A 26,264-nucleotide genomic window follows, 5' to 3' on the forward strand; every position below is an offset into this window, starting at 1 on the left:
TGGCAATCCTAATAATAGGATGTTAAAATTATGCAACTGTGACACAACAGGGCTATTTCCTTAAGGCATTGTTTTGAAAGCTTTTATTTGTCAACTTACTGAAAACTGATACAGAATGACCTGGTGGGTTTATTTTTCTTTTGGTCAGTTTCAGCAACACTGTTAACAGCAGCATAATTCAAATTAAGTTTCTGATAAGATGGTGTCCAATTTGGTGGAGAAACTTGCAATCCCATTACTCACTGAGTTCCATGTTTTAAAAAAATCATTTAAACTGAAAGAAGTAGGGTGTGAATAAAAGTCCATTTTGAGTATCAATCACATTCAGTGTTCTCCAAGTATAAAAAGTCACCCAAACCTCTTTCGTCCCAAACTCCCATGTGGCAGTCTTAAATACATTCCAGAAATTAATCTTCAATGTTTAAAGGAGCAACTGGATTAAATATTGGCCTCTCCTTTTTTTCTTGTATCTTTCCGTAAGTAACTTCAAAATCCTTTTTTGTCCCATTCAGGTATTCTAGAGTTCTGCCTTTTAGACTGTATCCTATGGCATCTAATTTTTTAATCCTATATTGCACTATTTCTGCTGACAGTTCTAACACCGCAGGTGTTTGTTTAATTTGGTCCACAGAAATTCCCACCTTCAATAGCCCCTCCAGTCTTTCTTCCAGAACTGGAACTGAGTAGTAGAGAAGGGCAGGGCATTTAATTATTAGCTCTTTTAATTCTTGATCACTGCATTTGAAGATGTTCTTGGAGAACAGTAGGCTGTTCTGCATGCTACTAGGGTTAAGCTGAAAAACAAAGCCCTTCAGCTTGGATAGCAGACTCAAAACTTCAAAGTCAGTGAATTTGTTCTTCTGAAAAAACCCCAAATTTTCTTCAACAGCAGCCGAAGAATTTAACAAAATAAATGGGTTTTGACTCAGTAATTTCATCATCCAGTTCTTCATATTCTCCTGTGAACCTCCTAGCCTTATATAGTTACTTTGTAGGGTTTCTATCATATGCTTGTTCTTTGCAACAGGATTATAAAAAATATTTGATGCGCTTGTTAGGAGCCGGCTGATAACCGCATTTTTCAGTCCCAGATCTTTGAAGAACCTAATGTTGGCTTTCTGGTTTTCATAGTTTTTAACTGTAAAAAAGGAGTCTGGGAACCGTTTTATTAATTCAACTAGTTGTTTTTCATTTTGGCAGACTGATAACCACAATTCTCTCTGATAATGGATATCTGTAGGGCTACAAAGAATTGCCTCAGGACAACGTTCAAAAATATATGCCACAGAACTCTTGTCAGCTCCCATTTCTTGCAAAATCTTAGCTGTTTCCTTGACATGCGTCACCTCTTTTGAGAGCACCCATGGCTTTAGCCTACGGATCTTCTTGATATCCACAGATAACTCATAGAGGCTTTGTACAGTGGCCTTGTTCTCTCCAGAAGCGACATCAGATGTATATCGAAAATGCAATAAAAAGTTTCTGTTTTGTCTTTGATTCCATAAGGCTGAAAGAGCTGGCAACAGCAGGCAAGGCTGAGATCGCATAAATAGATTTGGAGCAACGTGGGTCATTTCAGTTTGTGATTTAGCACTATGTCTGAGAAGGCCTGAAAGAATGAAAGCATTTGAGATAATATTAATACTGTGCCTGTTCAACTTTTCTTTTTTTTTGGGGGGGGGAGAACAAGAAAACAATATTTTCCCCACTTTCCCCCACTACTCCTGTTTAACAACAATCTTTCCAGGCTGTAATTATGCTCCACTCTGTGGCAGCTGCATTCAGATATTCATATTTCAATAATGGGCATGCTGTGAAGTACTTTGCACCTTCTGTCTCAGTCAGATATAAATGATAAACGACTGTTAATCTGTAGCAGAATTTATGTTAGTAGGTCAACAGAAACTTGCAATGCAAGAGGCTGGGTGCCTGTTGCTACACCTCCTGAGACCTAATGGGGGTAAAATAAAACCGCACGCTTTAACTGCCGGAGGAATTGATCAAGAGGACTAAGGAATGGATGGGAAAGCACAACCATCTGCTACATCTGTATTGTTAAGGTAAGTGCACCAGTCACCTTCACACACCCATGACAGTTAAATCTATTTGCTTTCATTTTTTTAAAGGTCCCATTTCACAACCTTACTCTCGCCTATTTTGCGAGGCCTCTCTTTTTTCACCATCACAGAAGCAGGTTGCACTATGCTTGTGGCAAAACTTTAAAAGAGCTTCAGTCCCTTGAAGTACCATGGAGGTAGACATGTTACTGAAAAACCCTCCCCACAGAGGCTCCCCTATTGTACAACGTTTGTTATATGCTGAAGACGCACCTCTTTTTTATATTGATAGTTTTTTTGGGGGGGAGGTCAGTCTGGATGATGCCCCTCTAATCCTTGAGAACCTGGACCTGTGCAAGCTTGCCAAACCAGTTCCTTTATCTTTAATGGCTAGCCACTTAAGCACCACAATCAGGACAACCAAATAAGTTACCCTGCTTGGAAATTGGGGTGGCGTGTATCAATATATTTAGGACGCATTCCAGTTGTGTCTGCTATGGGAGGAATGCTAAAATCGGGTTGTAAAGTCCGCTTATTTATTTCATTATTTTAAGGTTGGCCTAAGCAGGACCAGATTTAGGTTTGATGTGGCCCTAAGCTACTGAAGGTAATGGGGCCCTTTATATGTCCAGCTGTCCTTTGTCAACAACAAATTGTTGCTGTTTTTTGTGTTGAATATATGCTATATGGTAATTTATGGACCTAATAGGTATGCAAAGCCATTTACACATAACAAAATATGTATTTTATCAAAGTAATTGTTGAACTGAAATGCAATTAAGAAGCATATTAATAGTAAAATAATTATTAAGCCCTAACTTTAAATGATTGGGGGCCCATTACTTACATCACAGGAGCCTACACAACACTAAACACTGTTGCTGTATGTAGGTTTTATTTTATTTGTGTTTTTTTGTCTTATATTTTGGAAATGTACATTCTGGGGGTTTTCCATTTTGGGGGACCCCCCAAGAGATTGGGGCCCTAAGCTATAGCTTGTTTAGCTGATACGTAAATCCGGCACTGAACTGGTGGCCAGGTGTGTGTCAAACACCGGACTGTCCCTTCCAGCGAGAGATACTTACTAAACCGGAGCTCAACCCACACACCGCCCTTGCTGGGTGACCGTCTGTTTCCCTTCCGTAAAGCTGCTGCGGCCGGGCTTTGTTGCTGCCTCCGCCATTCCCTCCAGACCAGGCCTCGGCGATCCCTTGGGCGCTTGACCTTGCACCGCCCCGTCCGGGATCCCCATCCTCAGTGCAGACCCCGCGCGCGCGGCAGCTCCTCCGGCCTAAAGCGCGACGGGAGATCCGGAAGCGCAGCAAAGGGGCGCCTGCGTTTCCACCAATGGAGAGGCGGCAGTAACAGCCACCCGGGCACGCTTCTTGGCCATACCATTCATTGTGCGAGGCAGAGGGAGGGGTGTAATGCTGGCGGAGCGAACCATTTCCACTTTTGCAACTCGGGTTGGTGACAAGCCAGAGGAGTGATTTGAAACGGATTTGTTGATGATGTGATTTTTTTAAAAAGGAAAAATAAGCACAAGACGAACACACTGTTCCCTGCAACTACCCCTTTCCATAATAACCGCAAAGGACAGAAACACTTATTTGCAAAAGAGTGGGAGAAATTGAGATGCTTATTCACAGCATACATTTTTAAAGCACATTTCTATCACTTTTAACACTCATGGCTTTCGCCCAAGGAGTCTGGGAACTGTAGTGTACGTAATGCCCAGCACCCTCAAAAAGCTATCGTTCCCAGGACTCTTCTGGGAGAGCTGTTTAAGTGAGCATTGGCACGGATTGACATTTATTCAGCAGCAAGTTTTGAAATTTGAAATGGTGCAAAGTGGACAATGGCTTCACTTGGACCGGTTAATTGATGAAACTCCCTTCATCTGATTGTCAATCTTGACTGACACCAGCACAAACAGAATACATTCCTTCCTGAAGCCATGAAGCACGCAAGTTTAGTATGCAAACTAAACATAAAAGTAAATGTTAATGTAATTGCCTAATTTTTAAGACGTAGGAGAGGTTCTTTTTAGGCTAGATCAGTAACGCAGTAGTCAAAATACTACAGGTATAGATTCTAATTATTATAAAAGCAACTTGCAGGAAACTGCATCACGTGGAAATCTTAAAAAGAAACAAAACTTTTCAGGTGTGGAAACATGTCATTAAAAGCACACTCAAGCAACACTAACACCACCTTGCACTTAACGTCATAACAAGCACCATATGATTAGCAAATTACAGGGTTTGTTATACTCCTAGCTTTCAAAGACATTAGATGCTTTGGATTTCTTTCTTGCTTCATGGTACACGATGTTCTGCCAAGCCTTAGTACAGTACTTAGTGCAAAGAGAACTAGTGTGGTCAGGGCCGGATTTAGGTTTGATGAGGCCCTAAGCTACTGAAGGTAATGGGGCCTTTTATATGTCCAGCTGTCCTTTGGGAACAACAATTTGTCACTGTTTTTGTGTGTTGAATATATGCTATATGGTAATTTATGGACCTAATAGGTATCTAAAGACATTTGCACATAACAAAATATGTATTTTATAAAAGTAATTGTTGAACTGAAATACAATTAAGAAGAAGGATATTAATAGTGAAATACAATTAAGAAGAAGGATATTAATAGTGAAATAATTATTAAACTCTAACTTTATGTAGGTTTTATTTTATTTGTTTTTTATCTTATACAGTATTTTGGAAATGTACACCCAGGGGTTTTTTTCCTTTAAATTTTTTTGGGGCCCCCAAGAAAGTGGGCCCCTAAACTATAGCTTGTTTAGCTTATATACATAAATCTGGCACTCAGTGTGGCACAACTATGTTTCTTCAGGAGTTCTTTATCCATCCAACCTTATATAAAGTGGGGAAAATTCAGCTCTTTAAATTGATGGCCATTTGCAAAGCCAAAAAGGTGCCTATTACATGATATTTAAAGCTTTTACATTGTGGTCACTTTTGCAAGACGCTGCTTGTTCAATTATTTAATGGTTGCTATGCAAAACTGAGAATCATTACCTTCACACACCTGACTCATTACTACCATAGTGATTATTGCACCCCCTCAACGAAATACATGATTCCGACATGAGAAAATTATTCTTGGCAGTGGTGAGCTTCATTTGTGAGGAAAGTTGCTTATTAATAGCCCAAAATTACTAGGTACTTCCTCAGTGAGAGCTAGTGAAATAGTGAGCACTGGTGAAGCGGAGGAGGAATGAGGGAAGGGTGCAATTCCAGGATCCTTTTTCAGAGCAGGGGTAATGATATCCTCTGCTGGGCACCAGGATAATATACACATCTTCTGCTTCAGCAAGTGAATGAGACTTTCACATTTTCCTATTATTTCCAATAGATTAGCATACAGGAAGTCAGGGAAATAAGGAAAGGTTAGATATATTTTTTCCCTTTTCTTTGATGGAGTTCCTACTAAGGGCTGCATTTCAGCTGGCTGAAGATCTTTTGTTAGATTTCAGTGAGTTTTGTGAGTTGAATTTATCCTATTAGAGTCTGTTCAATGACTGTCAGCAGACTTTATTGAACTGGGTGTTTTTCTATTTGTGCTTGTGATGGTATCTGGGTGGTTATACCTGATCTTGCCTTGCATACTGTTTGCACCTTCAAACATTTTGAGGTAGACACACAGTGCTTCATTCACATTCCTCCACTGCGTTGGGTTTATGGAGAAACCCTTCCCTTGGCTATTAAAGGAATGTCTTTCAAGTCCAGGTCTACCCTTAAAGACAGTGGACCATGCTCTCTATCTTGAATTCCTCGGTTCCTTTTTCTGTATCTGCATGGTACTTTTGAAGGGGATGGAGGTAGATTACATCTAGCACACATCTAACTCCAGTGGTCAGGCTGTGCCTGCAACTTCATACTACTGTAGTGACACACGTGTCACTATTAATCCATGTCAACTGCAGAATGAGCAACCATTGGCTTTGCAGTCCGTGATGCCAGGAGCTAAGTCTCCGAACATGTGGAAAACTGCAAAACTTGCACATTTTTTAAACTGCTGGTGCAATTTGTTATTTGATTGTATTTACTGTATTTTATACTGTACCTCACCCTGAGAGACAAAACTGAAGATCAGCTAATAATTTTTTTCAATAAATAAAGCAGTACCTACATTCTTAAGATACACAATCTTCATATGTCCCAGCTTCTAACTTAGCATAAAAGTGAAAGTGTAGGAATCTGGGGTTGAAGAAGCCCTGAATTGTTAAAAATACAGGTCACTCTTTTAACAGGATTAGTTTCCTGTGAAAAAGGAGGCACTGGAGATTTGTGGTGTCTTTGTAGTAATCCACTTAATTGCAAGTGAATATGCTGAGCAGGTCAAGCACTCCAGCGACATTATTTTGGCCCCATAAAACCTACACCACCTTATAGTGTATTAAATAGACGCTGTCTGCAACCCCCTCCCTCTCCCAAGCCTCTTAGGTGCTGCTAGACCAGGCATGCTTCCAAAGTGGGTGTGACCCAAGGTGGCTTGGATGCAAACACCTATATACCTCATTATCATGAAACCAAAGTCCTTAAGGCAAACTCTCTTCACATAATGTTAAAGATATTATTCTGTTGCACAATCATCTGGATGTGCCATAGGCTGTGTACACACTAAACCTAGAAAACACATTTGAAGGGTATTCTTTCCCTCAAAGAATTCTGAGCACTGTAGTTTGTTAAGGGCTGCTGGGAGTTGTAACTCTGTGAAGGGTAAACTAACAGCGCCCAAAATTCTTCGCAGAAAAGAATGTGTTTCAAATGCTTTGTGCGTATACAACCCTAGTCTTCAAATTCCCACTGAATCAGCAGCTCAACTTACTAGGGTCACATCCATGACATACATTTAAAGCTCCTATCTTCCCCCAAAGAATCCAGGCAACTGTTGTGTAGTAAGGGTACTGGAAATTGTAGTTTTGTGAGGGGCAAAGCTACAGACCCCATGATTCTCTAAGTCTAATAAGGGAAGTCATGTGCTTAAATACATGGTATCTTCAAGTGGCTTTGAAAGCAGATATTCTGAGAAAAAATGCACTCTGGGAAAAGTATGTGAATTAATAGTTTTGCTTGCAGCTACTTTCCAAATGGTATAGAAGAGCAAGTTTTAAAAAAGGCTTCTGTGTAGTAAGAAATGACAGGGTATGTGTTTATTTTGGTGCAAAGTGGATGAAAATGCAGGATAGCCTTGACTAATCTAATGTCTGTCTAATCTAATGTTGTTGGCATAGGAGATACTTCCTATTTCTGTCTAGCTTGTTTAGAGCAAGATTAGGGTATCCACTTTATCAAATATAGACTTTTTCATTTACTTAGTTGGTCTTTAAGGTGCTACTGGAAGGGATTTTTTTATTTTCATTTATGAAGTTAGGCTTTGGAGAGGGAATGAGCAATTTATCCCATCAAACTGGCTTTCTCCTGTCCCATTATGGAAGCTGTGAGGGGAGAAAGTAGGACAATGGTTCCACTCTTGCAACCACATTACTGTTATTTTATTATGTTGTAATTGTTTTGGTTGTGCTATTGTCTTCCTTTCTCTGTGGAGTGTGAGAAAGAGGGAGAGCCATTAGATGCTCCAGATTACCGAGGCAGTGCAAACAGTACAGCTTCCAAACATGAGCCATCAAATGTTCCCACACGACAGTAATGTGCATGGTAGAAATAAGTACCAAAACCGGCCTTCCCATCTGTGTCTCCTCATTTGCCTCAGCATCTCCGTCAGTGCTGCAGGTCCTTGGCAGCCAGGGACTGGCCTAAAGGGGCTCTCAGATGACATAATCTGGGTTATCGAGTAATGTGAGAGTTTATGCTTTTTGTAAAAATATGCCAGCAAAAACTGTAAATCGAAGGTCTTGAAACTCTCTTTTGAGAAAGGTCTGCAAAAGTCCATTTCCAATGCACAATTACCAACACTCAGCTGCATCCTCATATTGGTGGGTGAACCTTTAAGTGAACTGGCACTGGTAAATAAAGCACGAGCAGAGGTGGGGTTTTATTTTGCCCTACGGAAGAGATTCTGGGTTTTTATTTGGCTGCAGAGCGTGGCGAACTAAGTAATAATATTTAAATTAAAACGCAGCGCATGACGCGGACCGTAACAGTAGCAGGGCGGAAGCACCGCTGCGAGGTGACAGGGAGGCCGCAGCCGCCTCACGCACTTCAGTTACATAACGACTTCTCCAAGGTTCGCAGCGCTGCCTCTTGCCGCTCGCGCGCTCCAGGCCGCCCCCGTCGCCACCCGCGCGAGCGGAAGGACCCGAACAGCGCGCGCGCCCACGCCTCACCCACGTGTTACAAACACGAGCCGCGCACGGGCTGGCCCAGGCGGCTGCAATAAAAGCGGGGGGGGGGGGATTAGAGACACCAGTGCGCGCACCCCGTGCGTACGTGCACGCGCGCATACGTAACCCAGCGGCTCCGGCGCCCGCGCGCATTTACGCGGCTCGCCACGCGCTTAGCAAAAACCTCCACCGAAGCCCCGTGCTCATCCGGGACATTCGCGCCCGCCCTGAGGGCGTTGCCAGGAGCCGGTTAGCCACGCCCCCTGGCCTCATTTTGTATTTGTCCGTCGACGGAGGGCGGCTCGCGGCTGGAGCTTCGCCGTTTCAGACGAGCTCGTCCCTCTGTGTGTGTGTTGACACTGCTTTAAAGCAAGCCATTAAGTTTTGGTTTGGTTCCCTCAGCTGCGCGCGCGGAGGGAAATACCCGCTTCTTCCCTCCGCCCCTCCCTCCGCCCGCCAGAAACCCGTAAACACATTTCAGAAACGTGAGGCGGACGGAGGGCACGTGCCGCGCGGGCAGCCAATGGGGAGGAGGGGGCGGCGCTGGGCGGCTCCTGTAGTGCAGGGTTGCTGCGTAGAGTCACAGGGCGGGCGGCGAGGCGAGCGGCGGCAGGTTTGTGGCTGCGTGTGAGGGGAAGAAACCCAGGAGGGGAACTAACCGCCGTCCGTTCAGCTCGAGCCGGGTCTGCGTCGAACTCCGCGGAACTCTTCGACCTTCCCCTCCATCTCCTAACCGCCAACTGCGTGGAGCGGGCGCGGGGCTGAGGAAAGAAGGGGTAATGCGTTTCTCGCTGGAGGCCATCGCCACTGCTACTGGAGCTGCTGCCGCCGCCGCCTCCACAGCCGCAGCTGCCGCCTCCACCGGGTCCTAAAGCCGCCGCTGCCTACGGCCCCCCGCTCCCCTTGGCTCCCCTGTTCCTTCTTCTGTATAACCCCCCCTGAGGGTGTTTCCCCTCAGTGGCGGGACCCCGGCTCGGCATGAGCCGCGACGCCGACTTCATTTATTCCTGAACAGCCGGTCTTCCCTCCGACTTATCTTCCCCCACTCGCCGCCTCAACATCTACCGGCCTCCGCCGCCAGGAGAACCTGTGAGGGGAGTAACCAGGCGCCCCTCGGAAGATGGGGGTGAACGCAGTGCACTGGTTCCGCAAGGGGCTCCGGCTCCACGACAACCCGGCTCTGAGGGAAGTCATCCAAGGCGCCGACACGGTGCGCTGCGTCTACATCCTGGACCCCTGGTTCGCGGGCTCCTCCAACGTGGGGATCAACCGGTGGAGGTCAGTGAACGGAATGAGTGGGCGCGAGGATGCGGCTCTTTTTTTATTTAGCCGGTCGGTTTTTATAAATCCCCATTCAGAAGGTTCCCGGTTACGGGTAGGAAAAGGGGGGGGGGAGGAAATGGGAGAGGTTTGGGCGTCGTCTGCGCACGCGCGTTGGCTGCTGGTTATACAACGCCGTTTCAGGTACTATGTGACGCCGGTGAAATCAATCTTGACGTCCTGGCACTCGGAGCTAATGAAAGGACGGCGCACTTCGGCCACCCGCTTATGTTCTCAGCATGACTTGATTTTTAAAGCTTGCCATTTCCCACGGGAACGGATTGCGTTGTTAACTTCTTAAGCAACTGCGCTTCTCTCACTGCATGCAAAAGAGTGCTGATTTAAAGCGGTGAATAAATTCTAGCCCATGTTGGTGGTGTCAGAAGGATTTTTGGGTACTCAGAAAAATTATATAGTTCAATACTTAATACAAACAGAGCTGGCCCAATTTAAAAACAAAGCAAAACCCACTAAATCTTCCCTCTGTTTCCTGTTCTCCAGCCGATCAGGGTAACAAATATTTTTGAAAGGCTCCAACAGTTATACCCATTACATGTTTGTCACTGACTGCTTTAAAGATGTGATCTTGAGTCTTAGCTTTCACTTTAATGCCCTTGCTGTGCAACAGAGGCTTTGCCGTCCTGGGTTATATACACGTGTGGCCATGATGCTCACCTTCCTCTTGCTAGCTATGACCTACTCCTAATTATGCCCTTTCCAGCCTCTTCCTGATGCTGGCAGCACTGAGGTAGTTGCACTTGCAGTTCCTTCTGTTGCTGTGCAAAGCAAGACATAACCTCACTTGGATATTTCGCAAGCAGTATTATGCTCATTTTCCAAACACAGACATTGTGAGGCTAAGAGGCCTACTAAAAGTTGCTTCGAATCAATAAAACATTGGAGAAACTTGTGTATATTTGTATGTAACTGTTCCAAATGGTGCTGAAAAATTAGGCAATGAGAGCTGTATCTGACTTTTTTTGGTGAGTTCAAACTTAACAGGATAGCTCTTGTCACATAAACACTGTTCAAAACTGGTATCTGGTCAGTAGCAAAGGTAGACAAATGATATGGACCACTTTGACATTTGTGGAGCACAATAAAGATGAAGAGGATTATCAATCGCTGTAAGGAGTGTGCAGGTCTTTCAAAGGAAGCTTCTTAGTTGCATTCTGAACTAATTAAACCAGTTTATTGTGACGCAGAACTGCCAGATATCCACATGTGTTCCATGGCTAATTCACAGATAACTGTAGTAGATAGGTAGCCGTGTTGGTCTGCCATAGTCAAAATAAAAAAAATTCCTTCCAGTAGCACCTTAAAGACCAACTAAGTTAGTTCTTGGTATGAGCTTTCGTGTGCATGCACACTTCTTCAGTGTATCTGAAGAAGTGTGCATGCACACGAAAGCTCATACCAAGAACTAACTTAGTTGGTCTTTAAGGTGCTACTGGAAGGAATTTTTTTTATTTTCACAGATAACTAGAAAACTTGGTACATAATGCTGCTGGGCAACTATTACTTGAAGTAGGACTGGTGTGGGGGCAGGGACAGGAGTCTAGTCTAGTCTTCTAGTTTATATTATGCTACTTACTATGCAGTATGGTTGGTAGCAATTTCTTGGTCATGGCAGATAATAAATATTTCTTCCAGGGCCTCTTTTGGGTCTGGATTTAAGCTGCTAAAGGTATGTTATCTGTTCACCATTTTAAAAATTCTGATTTTAGAAGTAAAAAATAGGGTATTGAATGAATACTTGGTAAAATATATCAACACTATATAGTAGGCACAAGGAAATACTAGTGGAGATGCTTAAAACTATACAGATGCTGTAAGATGTAAAGAAAATGCATGGTACACTTGTGAATGAATTTTATCTATTGCTGTCATACTGACATGCCAGATGCCTTATGTGGTGTTACTGACCTCCTTTCTCTTGTCCCCATTCCTGGTGCAATTGTTATAGTTCTCATAATATAAAAGCTTTAAAGTTGAGTCTGAGTCTCTTTGTGTAATGTTTTTAATGCACCTTATTTCTTAGCTAACAAATTGTTCAAGACGAAAGTGGCTCAGAATATTTGTGACAGATCCTGTAATGTGTTGTAGTAGTAAGACTTCTGTGAATCTTGCTTTGAATTAAGTGGCTAGCTTTCATTTGGATGCTGTTGTGGGAGTCAGAACAGTTTTAGAATTTCTCAAGTTTTGCATTAAATTAACATTGAGATAGTATATTAATTTAAAAATCTACTTTGAGACATATTAAGTGAAGTGAGTAATACATGGCAATAAATATTTCAAAAAAGAAACCAATATTCATCATTTCAAAACTTTTTTTGGTCCTGGGAATTGGTTTGGTTTAAAATGGCGTATTGAATATGTGTCACTTTTGATTATTTGCTGTCACTCCTTGAGTTGTTTTTAGATTTTCTTGGTTAATGGTAAACTTCCTTTTGTAAATTTATTACATGTTCAGCAATACTTCATATGTATAATTTTTTCTTACATTATTTAATTAATTGCCAGGGGTAGTAGATGAAGGCAACGTGAAGCATTCTCTTTTTTGTTCTTGAACTCTGGTAAAATGCAATACCAGTTATTGGTTAAACAATTAGCCACAACAAAAGGACTTCATAGGTCGGGATTATCAGTTATTTTTTAAAAGATCAGATCTAGGCCAGAAGTGTACTTAAATCTTAAAAGAGAATAATATTGTAGTCACTTGTTAAAATGCTTAGGGGGCTGGTTAGACATATATCATTGGGCCATTTCTATCATTAGTCCCAGGGGCCTTCAGTGTCTTATTCTTTAGTTAGCTAGCTTACAAGATTTTTTGAGGTTCTAATAAAGGTATTGCCTGATAGTGGATTTTTGATTTTCTTTCTTTAACCAACAAAACTTCACATGCTTTAATTGTCTCTTTGATTTGTCACTGTATACCTGAGGTAAGCATTACGTACCATCATCAAAACTGACTTCCTTGTGAATGTTGCCTTGGGTCCTGCAGTTGAGGAAAGTTGGAGTATAAATAAATAAAAGTTAACTGGTAGTGGCATTCATAATTTGAGTTAAGGAAATTCATTGTGACAGAGTAACTGGAGCAAGTAGATAGAACAGCCTTTCTTCAACATGCTGCCCTCCAAATGTTTTGGATTCAGGTTTCATCATCCCAGACAATGTGTCATGCTGATTGAGGCTGATGGGAGTTGGAATTTGAATCATTTGGAGGGCACCAGGTTGGAAAAGCTTAAATAGAACACTGGACTTCTGTCTCAGCTAGCCACAGATTCAGTGACTTGCCCATTTGTAAAATGAAAGGGGGGGGGGAGCATTTGCAGCGGGTGCTGTAAATATGAATTAAGAATGAGTTGAGAACTGAAAGGTCCCACTGCATAAATACAATATATTGTAACTTTGTGTAGTAGCAAACAAACATAACTGCTACTGCTGTATTACTTAAATTAGTCTTCTTGGAAGTGTGTGTATGCCTTGTTCTGGGCAATATAATCATTTGTAGACATGTTTTAAAATTACAGTGGAACCTCGGGTTACGTGCCGTCCTCCTTACGGACGCATCGGGTAACGAGCTCCGCTAACCCAGAAGTAGATGCTCCTGGTAGCGAACTTTGCCCCAGGATGCAAGCGGAAGTCGTGGCACAGCTGCAGCAGGATGCCCCATTAGCGAAAGAGCACCTCAGGCTTAAGAACGGACCACTGTAAACAAATAAATGTTAACATTGATCAGATAGGTAATTTTATTTTTTGCATTTGGAACAAGAATCTTTCAAACATGTTTTTAATTGATTTACCTCTGCAAGAGTCATGTCGTGTTTTAACCCATGTTTTCTGAAATGGGTGCATAATTCTGGTGTAGAGCAGGGAGTATATTCACTATACAGTGGTGCCCCGCAAGACGAAATTAATTCGTTCCGCAATTTTTGTCGTCTAGCGAATTTTTCGTCTTGCGAAGCACGAAATCCCATAGGAATGCATTGAAAATCAATTAATGCGTTCCTATGGTCAAAAAAAGTCCAAACAAAGCCAAATTTGGTACAACAACAGTTTATTAACTGCTCTTTAAAGTCACACACACTGTAAAGAGCAGTTCAAAAATTTAAGGGAAAATAAATTAACTTTATAAACAAAACGTCTTTGTTTTTAGTCAAAGAAAAAAAGTCGCGAGACGTTTTCGTCTTGCGAAGCAAGCCCATAGGGGAAATTCGTCTTGCGAGGCAAATCGCGAACGGAAAAACCTTTCGTCTAGCGAGTTTTTTGTATTGCGAGGCATTCGTCTTGCGGGGCACCACTGTATTTTGATGACAATACATTAAATGAATGGCTTCCCTACTCCCCCTGAAAATCCCATTGTAAGGCAAATAGGATCCAGTTCCTGGAATCCTCAGAAGGAAAGAGTGCTGTTGTGCTCAGGTCCTACTTGCAGGCTTCCGTATGCATTAGGATGGCCACTGTGAGAACAGGATGCTGGATTAGGTGGATCACTGGCCTGATCCAGCAGGGCTATTCTTACGTTCTTGTGTAAATATAGTGGGTATAAGAGGAATCTGGTGGAATGGGGATAATCAGTGTCCTTTCAGGGCTCTCCTGAATACATAGAGCAAAGAAATGTGTCTTAAGGGTGATGTAGCACTGCATGTCAAAGAGGGCATAGAAACCAATCTAGAAAAGATGCAGACTCCTCCACAGAAGCAGGATTTGAAAAATAATGTCATTACTGGAGACATATTATAATGCTCCTCCCCCCCATCAAGTTGAACTTGAAATGGAGAAATAAATCGGAGGGATCCAAAGTGTTAATAGTGGTAACATTGAATAGAGTGATATAATGACAAAGAGACAACGTTTCTAGATAACCTAAATGACTGTTTCTTAAAACAGTTGGCTAGGGAATGAATGGGGAATGGAGCTGGAATTAATTGTGTTGACCAGGACCTAGAACAAAATGTAAGTGTTGCTAAACTAAGGGGAACAGTGACCACAGCGATATGAAATTCAATATACATGTAACTGGGAAATTCCCGGTAGAAATCCAAGGTTCTGTATACGCTATATCTTTAAAGCACATTCTTTCCCTCAAAGAATTCTGGGCACTGTAATGAGGAGTTGATGGGAGTTGTAACTCTGTGAGGGCTGAGCTACAGCGCCCAGAATTCTTTGAGGGAAAGAATGTATTTTGAACATTCTTTAAAACTATAGTGTGTACACAGTTCAAAATAGTCACATTTGACTTTGAAAAGTAAACTTATTTTAAAAATGAGTATGACAGGGAGAGTCAAGAGAATCACATCTCTTAAAAGCTTGGAGGTTATTTAAAGCCATGGCAATAGAAGGTCAACTAGAACATACGCTACAGATTCAGGGGCAAGAAAGCACCCCCCCCAAAATTGAATAAGCGAACATGAAAGCAAAAAGAAGCAAAAAAAATATGCAAAAGAGGGAAGCAGAGGGAAGGATTTTTTTTTTATAAAATATTTATTAAGGGTTTTAAACAATATAACACCAAGCACATAAAACACCATCACCAAAATAAAAAAATACACACAGAACAAGAAAAATACAACATAGTTAAATTTCAAAAACCAAATTTCCATAACCTTCTTTTCAGACTCCCTCACATCTCCCTTTCCTGCGTTCCTGTTTACAAAGTCATATTCAGCAATACTTCACCTTCTCTCAAATCTTGTTTTAATTTGTGCCTTTCAAATATTATGTCTCCAATTTTACCCTTTGTTATCAAATATTTAAATATTTAAGCTTGACATAATATTAATCAAATTTCATCTTTGTTCTTATAGTTCGGTTATTTTCATACTTCTTTCCACTAAGTTACTAATGCCAAGTTATCTTTATATCCTGCATCATTCTAGCATTCATGCAGAGGGAAGGAATTGAGTATATTGTTAGATACATTAGCAGCACAATCCTACATCTGTCTGCTCAAAAGTGAGTCCCATTGAAACTGGCTATAGGGTTGAAGCCTAAAACAATAAAAACTGATATGTTTGAATATGTTGGAAACAAAAACTGTCCAAGACATGTTTGGATCCTGATAAGAGATGGAAAGGTGTGCTAGGGAAAGATGGAGAGCTTGGAGAGAGAGTTCTAGTACTAACTGACAGATCACTGGGGCAATAAATCCACTTGAGTTCTTAAGGAACCTAAATGTAAAATTGCTGATCTTCTTACAATAATGTATAACTTGTTCCTAACATTAGCTTCTATACTAGAGGGCTGGAAAGTAGCTAATTGAACATCCAGGAAGTTACCAGCTAATTATAACAACTGTTCTGTATAAATTGGTAGAAAGCACTATCAAATTATCAAACAAGCTTCTGCCCTGCTAACATTTTTTGAGAGAATCAAGAACTGAAAGGATAGGGAAGATCAAAATGATCAGGAGGCTGGAGTATGTCACACTGGCCTGGTTTCCATGACATGGTAAACCAGACTGACTTCCTGGAGTTGTATGGGCTCCTGGAGAGACGCTCTGAACTTCATTGCTCCTCCCCAGTCTTGAATAGTCCCATGGTGAGCTAAGCAAAAGTTTGACTTAGCTAGCAGTTTTAATCCAGTGCTGTGGTTAAGCACTCTCCTCGCTAACCATGAATTGTAGCCTAGGGTTATTCCTGTATTGCATGTGGACAAGGCTGTTTTGGGAGGGAAGAATTGTTCAATATGGCTCTAAATTTGCATACTGGCCCAGTGTAACAACATGCTATAGTTTGAATATGAATGAGCTGACATGAACTGCAGGCCCACTTGCCAACCTCTTTCCCTTTTTACTCCATGAGAAATGATATAAAGCTTGTATTACTGGTTAGCAACATATTGTTTGTTGCTGCACCCAAACTGGCAAGGAGTTGTTTGTTCACACTACAGATTGCTAACAAGCCAGAATACCAAACCAGGATTGAAGTCTGTCTTGTGTGATTTGCTTCCTACACTTTTATCTCTAGTGTTTTAACCCTTATCTTAAATTGCTTTCAACACTCTTAAAATTGTCTACAAGTAAAACACATAACTGTTTAAATGTGGAACAGTATTCAGTAACCACAGATTTAATAGGTATAAGCTTTTTACTTACAAGTATGTGTGGTCACCTGTGGAATAGCCTGTTGTTAGGCCTTCTCTTTATTTATTTATTTATTTATTTATTTATTTATTTATTCATACATACATGCATGCATACATACATACATATACCACTTGATTGGAAAAAAATATTAAAGTGGTTTAGAAAAATATAAAACAAATTTGAGAAAAAATCATAACCATGTTGAGTTACTCTGTTTCTGTCTGGGGGCACTGGTTTACTTTACTTTCATATTGACTAGGCATCAGCAAAAAGGTCATTATGTGCTTCAGATTATAGTAACTGAAGGAATCCCTAAAATTCTAAGAAATTCTCATTGTGATTCACTCTCTAGGCTTTGGACAAATTTTCATCCCCCCCCCCAATTTATTAGTCACTTGCTACCCAAAGATCGAGGGACGCAGGTGGCGCTGTGGGTTAAACCACAGAGCCTAGGACTTGCCAATCAGAAGGTCGGCAGTTCGAATCCCCACAACGGGGTGAGCTCCCATTGCTCAGTCCCTGCTCCTGCCAACCTAGCAGTTCGAAAGCATGTCAAAGTGCAAGTAGATAAATAGGTACCGTTCCGGCAGGAAGGTAAACGGCGTTTCCGTGTGCTGCTCTGGTTTGCCAGAAGCGCCTTAGTCATGCTGGCCACATGACCCGGAAGCTGTACACTGGCTCCCTCGGTCAATAAAGCGAGATGAGCGCCGCAACCCCAGAGTCGGTCACGACTAGACCTAATGGTCAGGGGTCCCTTTACCTTTACCCAAAGGTCTCGAAGCTACTTACAGCAAAAAAAGAGACATACAATACACAATACCATAAGAGGGAAATCATATAATACATCAATATTTCATATAACATAACGTCTGGGAGGGGTAGCAAACAGCATTAACAATACTCAAATAGGAAACAGAGCAATACTCTGACCCATTAATTAGCAAATAAACAAAACCTCAAGCTTCCCCAGTCCAAAAATCATTCACATAAAAACAACACCCTCCTCCCCATTTTAACCTCTCTACTCCACTCAGAAGTATGGTGTCAACACCATCTGTTAGAAATCAGTGGGTGGGTCCAGTGTCTTCCAGGGATGATCTGGCATCTCTCCTCTCCCTTCATGGGGAGAAAGGTAAAAAGCAAAGCAGGAAGATGGTAATGAGAGTTTAACCTGCTTTGCAGTTGACCTGGTCACTTCTCTCCAGTTGTTGGTGAGGGAGTGGTGGGTGATTGTAATCATAACCACTATATAACTACAGGCCATGGAGGTCAGACTAACAGTGCATACAAGCACTACTTCCAGCTTGGGCAAGAGGGGACAGACAGTCATGGTGCTGTTGCACTTGTAAACTCTGTTCTCCTGGTACCCAAGCTACATAACTGTCCCTTCAAGAAACAGATTCTGGCAGGTAGAATGTAGGTAGGTAGTTTTCTCTTTCTCTTGGTAATTAACTAAGGTGCTTCCTTTTAGAAATTATTTTGTCTCTAAAGTTCGGATTTAGTTTTATGCAGAGTTCTATCTGACTTTATTTCTGGACCGAAAATGTAAATAAATGTTTAGTTGATCAACAAAAGAGTGAAATAAGCCTGTTGAAATCAAAAGGAATTATTTTAGAACATCATACTTTATCAACCTTATACATGGTGAATGCTGACGAGAGCTTTTGAAACTACAAGGCTGACATTCTGAAGCATATTAAAGCTCTTCATAGGACAGTTTGATACTGCTGTCTGGGATATCACTTTAAAAAAAAGAAAAATGGCTTCTGTGTAAGATGATAAAATGAACAAAAGCAGTAGCATCATTAGTCCTTTATTTGCCTGAATACTTCAGCTAAGACACCATAGACCAGTACAGTTGTATAACTAACTGAATGAGTCATCTGTTAAAGAAGTGTTTTGAGAACTAAATAATGTCAAGCAGTATATAAAGATTTGGTTATATCGGAGAAGACCAGTTTGTTCAGTTATGTATAAATACAGCATAGTTTGTACAATGATAGTGACACAATGGACTTTCCTTGCAATGAGCAAATGTGTTTACCTGCTATATTCAATGTGATATATAGATGATGGAAGAGTCTGTCCTAGAAACCTTTGCCTGTTTATCTGGCATAAATTCTATTTATGATAAGCACATGTACGGTAAATAGACTTCACAACACTTTTTCTTCCATGAGTTCTTTCTACTGTTAGTTCTCATTGCAATGGACATTCTTAAATAGCATTTTAATTTTCATTAATGGGAATCCAAATATGGAAGATTTTAACTTTAGTTTTTGTGTTTGCTTTTAATTGCATGACTAGAGTAAATGTTCTCACTAGTTTAATTCAATCATCAATCATTTTATTCGACCGTCAGTCAGTAAAAAATACATTTGTCAGTACACAGTTAAAAACTCCAAGAAGATTTTAGAACTTAGTCAACACTAAAATGGGCTAAACAGATAGCCCCATATCAATACAGTCAATTTTAGTCTTGCGACGCTTAAAAGCTAAAAAAAGAAACTTGGCCACCAAGGAAGGTATAGCTCTAGTGACGTTATTCAGCAAGTGTAAAACCTGGTTTTCTCCGGGTAGGAAGCTAGTTTAGTTAATTCTCGTTCATTGAAGCAATATCAGTTCTGCTTTTCAGGATCATAGATCCTTCCAAGGCAATTTATACCGCATTTTTCGCTCCATAGGGCGCATCGGACCATAGGGCGCACCTAGGTTTTTTTTGGGGGGGGGAATAAAGGGGGGAAAAATCCCCCCCAGCCCCAAAGAGCAAAGAAGCCAAGACAGGCAGCGGGATGGATCCTGCTTGCTGTCTTGGCTTCGTTTTTAGCCGCAGGGCTGGGGCGGGGGAAGCTTGGGCTTGGGCTACCCCAGCCCCCCAAACAGGTCCAGGAGCGGCGGCAAGATTGCGCACAACCTCGCCGCTGCTCCTGGAGCTTGCGGGGCTGGGGGCGTGGGAAGCCTAAGCTTCCCCCGACCACAGCCCCCCAGAACAGGTCCAGGAGCGGCGGCAAGATTGCGCACAACCTCGCCACCGCTCCCGGGGCTTGCGGGGTGGGGGAAGCCCAAGCTTCCCCCAACCCCAGCCCCCGGAACAGGCTGCTATCCGCAAGCTTTCTGAGCGTGGCGGGAACTCCCTCTGGGCTCCAAAGGCTTGCGGATAGCTGCCTGAAGCCCGGGGAGTGCAGCAGGAATTGGTGCTGCGCTCCCCGGCCTTCAGGCTGCAGGCTGCTATCCGCAAGCCTTCGGAGCCCGCGGGAGCTCCCGCCGCGCTCAGAAGGCTTGCGGATAGCTGCCTGAAGCCTGGAGAACGAGAGGGGTTGGTGCGTACCGACCCCTCTCCCTCTCCAGATTTCAGCGAAAGCCTGCATTCGCACACACATTTCCCCTTCATTTTTGAAGGGGAAAAAGTGTGTCCTATAGAGCGAAAAATACGGTACTTAAAATAAAAGGTGACAGCAATAATGCAACATTGTTAACTACAGAATTGAAATCAATACAATGTTGATATTACAAACAATAAAACAAACCAACAGCAGATGATATAACCATATGTATTACAGCCACCCCCTCACAGTGGTACCTCGGGTTAAGTACTTAATTCGTTCTGGAGGTCCGTTCTTAACCTGAAACTGTTCTTAACCTGAAGCACCACTTTAGCTAATGGGGCCTCCTGCTGCCACCGTGCCGCCGGAGCATGATTTCTGTTCGCATCCTGAAGCAAAGTTCTTAACCCGAGGTACTATTTCTGGGTTAGCGGAGTCTGTAACCTGAAGCGTCTGTAACCTGAAGCATCTGTAACCCGAGATACCACTGTATAGGATACCAGCTTAACCAATTGGAAATGTAGTTTGTAGGATCTGTCTAAAACAAATCTGAACAGCTGTCAGAGAAGGAAGTTCTATAGATGGGACTGCCACCAAAAATCCTATTTTATATGTCTGCCAGGCTAATTGTACCCACAGCCTCCAAGGCTGATCTTAAGATCTAGGCAGCTTCCTATTTGTAGGTGATCCTTCAAGTATCCCAGTCCCAAACCATTAAGAGTTTCAAAGGTCATAACCATCACTTTGAATTGGACCTAAAAATGAACTGGCAACCATTGCAGCTGTTAAAACTATTGTAGTTATATGCTCTGAGCACCTCATTCAACCAACATTTGGGCAACGGCATTTTACCCTAGGTGAAGTTTCTGAAGTATCTCCAGAGGCAGCCCCACATGGAGTGCTTTGCAGTAGTCAGACTGGATTTAACCAGGACATCACTAACTGATTCAAGATCTGTTTAATCTAAGTAGGGCTGTTGCTGGTACACCAGCTGAACTTGGTAAAAGGCACTCCTTGTCCCACCATCTGTGCTATAAATGCCCATTATGCTTACTCACCTAAATTCTATGTTATAATTACATTCTATCTAGTGGTGATTCATATTTTCTCAGGTTCAAAAAATAGTGTTTTGTCAGAACTGAAATATGTAATATTTAACTAGATGCTAACTACAGAAATATGTAGATAGTGTACAAAAATGAGTGTTTCTTACACACACAAAAGTGATTTTGTGGCACTGCCTTAGAGAAGTTGAGGGAATTTTGGTGGAAGTGGATTTCCTAGCTCAGTTGATAGACTCCCGCACCCCAATTGTATCAGATCCAAAAAGAGGTAATTAATAGGTAATAAAATTAACATTTTTGGAAAATGGAAAAACTCTAATGACAAGTAATAAAAACATCTTAATTCACAAGGTGAGCCTCCCCCCCATTTTTTTCAAAATTGAAAAAAGGGTGAAATTCCATGTTAGTCATACATTTCAGTAGGTGAGCATTAGTATGTCTTAAGTGGGTATTGCCTACTCTTTATATCAGGACATCCAAAGTCCGTTTCAGGTGCCTAATTCGGCCCTTCACTTCATCAAATCTGGCCCTCTTTGAAAAAAGTTTGGACACCACTGCTTTATATATGTTGACTTTCAATATTCAGGTTTAACTTCTGTGCATCCAGACTTCTGAGCAAAGTTTTTGAGTCCTAGAACTTTCATGATAGAAAATCTGAACTATAGTTTTGTTGGGCACTTTGATCCATTATGCCATAAGAAAGGAAGAACTTCTTTAGTCTGTACTGTAGCACTTTGGTCAGTAGCCCTACATAGATATTGTTCTGACTGCTGCCTATAAACGGTAAAAATTACTATTTGTGATACTAGTTTTGATCACATGCATTTGGGAGAATGGAAGAAAACTAGGTTGGTTGGCTTCCTTACACTGTATTATATTCTTTCATGTTGTGGAAGGCTTTCTTATACTATTTCTTACACCTTTCATAGCACAGTTGCAATTTTAAAATAAGTCTTTTTGAAATTTGAATATTGTGTGTTCAAAGATGTAATTTTTCTGCAAATTATGGCAGATAGTTTAGCTGTGGTACCCTTTTTCTGTTTCAGCAAATGTCTGATTTATTTCTGGCTGGTAATGCAGTGTGATCTCTTCAAAACATTGCAGTGATTAACTTGAAATTCTAGTTATGAAACTGTGTTGTAGCATGATCCTTAAAGTAGGTCATTGTGACGGGAGTAGTCCAAACAGGCTGCTGGTTGCTAGAGCAACGACCTATTTAAGAAGCCCTTTCTGTTGATTCATATTGAAACAATCCTTTAGAAATCATATAAGGAAATGAATTAAAAGCTAACACAGATGGAGAGAAATATTAAGGGTTTGTTATATTGGGTGTCTTTCTCTTCCCTACTCCCTTTCCCCAATCTGTTGGGGACTTTGAAGATTAAATTGTATACGTTCTGTTCTCAAGAGGTTCTCTTTCCATTTAGGCCTCCTTTGCACACTTAGATTGATTATCATTTTTCTTAAAGCATGCATAGTATTGTTTCATTTAATTCTAACTTGATAAACTGGTATTACAAATTATTCAGTGTGTCTGTATATTGAGTTTTCATACAAAGTACTTAGACATTTTAAATAGAACGATGTAATTCTGATTATGTGCAAGGAAATAGTTGGATATATTATGCTAATAGCTTGCCTTTTCCTCTGGAAAAGTGAAAATGGCATTTTAACCTTAAAACAATTCTGAAAGAAGTAGCTGAGGCTGAGAGGTTATATGTTTGCATCTGTAGTTAGTGAGGAGATTTGATTCTGGATTTCACACATCCAGACTCTAGTCATTGCACTACACTGTAAGTGTATGCATGGATGTACACACAGAGTAACAAAAACGGATACATACGTATTTGAAAATCTTTGGTTGATCAGCAGAGGAATGCTTTGATCAGCTTTCAATGTAGCATTTGTCTACTCTGTAAAAGTTGAAAAGGTAGATGTGAGAGCCGGGTAGAAAATACTTCTAGAATCTCAGAAGGGATTGTCAGTAGTGGCAGCATCTTCCTTTCATCTGCATTAGGTGAACAGAAAAGCTAATAATTAGTTGTGTATTTTTTCTTTGCTTAGTTTTGCCCTCTAGATTCACAAACAAAGAACCAGTGTGATCTGAAGTTGAGAAATCAGATCAAGATGGAGTGGGGGATCAAATCCTTACAGCCAATAAGTTCACTTGTGGACCCTGGGCCAATCACTGTCTCACAGTCTAACCTGTCTCACATGATTGTAGTGAGGATAATATGGAGGGAGGAACCAGTACCCTGCACATCTTCAAAATCTGCTCCTGTGTATTGGGGACCTTCTGGAGCAGATTTGGGGTGGGGGGTGGGGAGGAGGAGAAGAGAGTCCTGTTGCATAAACAGATCTTTACTGGTACAGCATTAGATACAGCTGTCTGTGTGCTGAATCGTGAAGCATGTGCTTCTTGGAAGAAGAGGCAGGATATAAAAATTGCAAATGAATAATAAGTGCATGAAGAATATCAGTTGAGCTTGTGCAAATAATATTTTCCATAGCACAAGATGTCTAAGAATTATGAATAGTAGCTTTCACCATTCAAAAATTAGAGCTTATAATGGAAGTTTGGGGGGCAAATGGGGCTGGGAATGAGAGTCTAGGATCCAGCAGCTATGGGCATCTCTGCCTCTGCTCTAGAAAAGAACCACTTTTTGAGGTTGGCACTGTTCATTTGAAATGAGGTAATTTTGATCAGACTTGGGTGATAATTTTAGAACCGTTCTTTAAAATTGTTAATTTACATTTTAATAAATTCATAAAGTTGCATGGTTGCTATACAGATTATAGGTCACTTTTGACACTTAAGACTGCATACAGACCATCACTGCTGTTGAATAAGAACAACTTCCTCTTCCACTTGACTGAAGTACCGTATTTTTCGCCCTATATGGCACACCGGCCGATAGGGCGCACCTAGTTTTCGGGGGGGGGGGGATAAAGAATTTTTTTTCTTTGCCCGCGCCCCCCCCAGGCTGGGGCGGGGGAAGCCCGAGCTTCCCCCGACCCCAGCCCCCAGAATAGGCTGCTATCCGCAAGCTTTGGGAGCCCGGCAGGAACTCCTGCAGGCTCTCCAGGCTTGCGGATATCTGCCCGAAGCCCGGGGTGCGCTGCTCAGAGCGCCCCAGGCTTCGGGATGCAGGCTGCTATCTGCAAGCCTAGGGAGCCCGGCGGGAACTCCCACGGGCTCCCCAGGCTTGCGGATAGCTTCCTGAAGCCTGCATTCGCCCCATTGGACGCACACACATTTCCCCTTCATTTTTGGAGGGGGAAAAGTGCGTCCTATAGGGTGAAAAATACGGTACTATGTTTGGAAATAAGATAGGTGTTACATAAATATCTCCTATAGCTTCATCTCTGATTATATGGGCTAAGAGCACTCAGGTCATAATATCAGACTTGTAGTGTACATAATAGAAGTCCTCTAAAAATGAATTGTTGAATTGTGGCTGTTCAACTGGTTGCCAGTCTGCTACTGGGCCCAAGTTCAAGGTGTTGCTATTATTATACAAAACCCTTAATAACTTGGGACCAGTTTACCTATGAGATTGCCTTACCCCACATGTGCCTACTTGACTGCTTCAGTCAGCGGAATTGGCACTAGTATAGGTGCCACAAAATACCCATTCCACATTTGTGAGAACTCAATTGTTTAGTGTGGCAGCACCTGCACCTTGGAACTCCCTCCTTATTGATATCTAGCAGGCATTTTCTTTGTATTCTTTTTGGCGCCTACTAAAAACATTCTTATTTAGGCAAGGCTACTGAGATGCTTAGAAATGCTGGTGTGAATTTTAATCTGTTTTAGTATTTTAATGTTTTGTTGTTTTAAAGAATTTTATTTATCTTTTTGTAAACCGTGGTGAGGTGTTTTTTGTTTTTGTTTTACAATCAAGCTGTTTATCACTTTTATGAAACAAACAAACAAACAAACAAAAATACTGATTGCTAGAAAGAAAGCATTCCAGTTTGCAGTTTTCTCTCTCTTTGCCACTCAGCTGCATTTTTTTTGGTCACAGTGAGTAGGTTTGAATGCAATCCTTTAAAACAATAGTTGAAATATAAGTCTGTCTTAAATATCAGTGCACATCTGTGTTTCTGAAAAATGAGAAACATACCCATCAAACTATAGGAATATTGCAGAAGACCTGTAGGATTAAGCAAGGCAGGCAGTTGACTTAGTATTGCTATTCTATAATTACAATTGTTCTACGTCTGATAATTCAATTTAATAAAGGAATTTAATTATGCAACAATGAACTATTAAACATTTCTAGGAATGCTACCATAAATATATGAGATAAATTAGAAAAAGCTTAAAGGTAAAGACTTATACATTTCTTAACAAAACTGCTGATCTCAGCCCCCTTCCCCTGGGGTTTGGCTATCTCATGCTTAATTGAAAGCAAAAAATAGGTTAGCAACTTTTTAATGCTTAAATTAAAATTGTTTCAGGAGAAAAATGCATTTTAAAGTGTATATCTAAATTCATTCATTCTAGTTGACCCTGCTATTATAGCTCTACTTAAGCATTCTGTGTTGAACCAGACTCTGGTCCCTAAAAATTAATGGTGTGATAAATCTGTTATCATTAAGGTGCCATAGGGCTCTTTGTTTTTGCTGCAAAAGACTAACTTGGCTAACATTCTGGAATTTCTTACAATGTAAGATCACTCTTGTGCCATTCAGGAAAATGAAGCTAACTGTATTAACATTTCAAGGTAAAGGACCCCTGACAGTTAAGTCCAGTTGTGAACGACTCTGGGGTTGCGGCGCTCATCTCGCTTTATTGGCCAAGGCAGCCAGTGTACAGTGTACAGTTTCTGGGTCATGTGGCCAGCATGACTAAGCCGCTTCTGGCGAAACCAGAGCAGCACACGGAAACACCGTTTACCTTCCCGCCAGAGCAGTACCTATTTATCTACTTGCACTTTGACGTGCTTTCAAACTGCTAGGTTGGCAGGAGCTGGGACCAAGCAACGGGAGTTCACCCCATCGCGGAGAATTGAACCACCGACCTTCCAGTCGGCAAGCCCTAGGCTCAGTAGTTTAGACCACAGTGCCACCCACATGTATTAGGCACATTTAGCAGCA

General features: G+C 41.6%; 2 protein-coding genes across 5 annotated transcripts in view; one reads left to right on the plus strand and one right to left on the minus strand.

The window, feature by feature from the left end:
• Positions 1-68: 68 nt before the first annotated feature.
• On the minus strand, positions 69-3,271 carry MTERF2 (mitochondrial transcription termination factor 2). The gene is made up of 2 exons (XM_081210831.1): positions 3,143-3,271; positions 69-1,609 (listed from the first exon to the last, which is right to left on the minus strand). Exon 2 carries the CDS (start codon positions 1,572-1,574, stop codon positions 408-410), a length of 1,167 nt encoding a protein of 388 aa, XP_081066957.1. The 5' UTR covers positions 1,575-1,609; positions 3,143-3,271; the 3' UTR covers positions 69-407.
• A 5,588-nt stretch (positions 3,272-8,859) lies between these two features.
• Positions 8,860-26,264, plus strand: part of CRY1 (cryptochrome circadian regulator 1) — a 33,568-nt gene continuing 16,163 nt past the window's right edge. The window contains exon 1 of one of the 4 annotated variants that reach the window (XM_081210819.1): positions 8,860-9,642. In XM_081210819.1, coding sequence (XP_081066945.1) covers positions 9,485-9,642 — 158 coding nt within the window. In that variant the 5' untranslated portion in view covers positions 8,860-9,484. The remainder of the gene's footprint in view (positions 9,643-26,264) is intronic. The other 3 variants (XM_081210818.1, XM_081210817.1, XM_081210816.1) reach the window with 3 other exon arrangements.

The sequence above is a fragment of the Podarcis bocagei genome, assembly GCF_964188305.1.
Source record: "Podarcis bocagei genome assembly, chromosome: 10".
NCBI classification, from domain to species: Eukaryota; Metazoa; Chordata; class Lepidosauria; order Squamata; family Lacertidae; genus Podarcis; species Podarcis bocagei.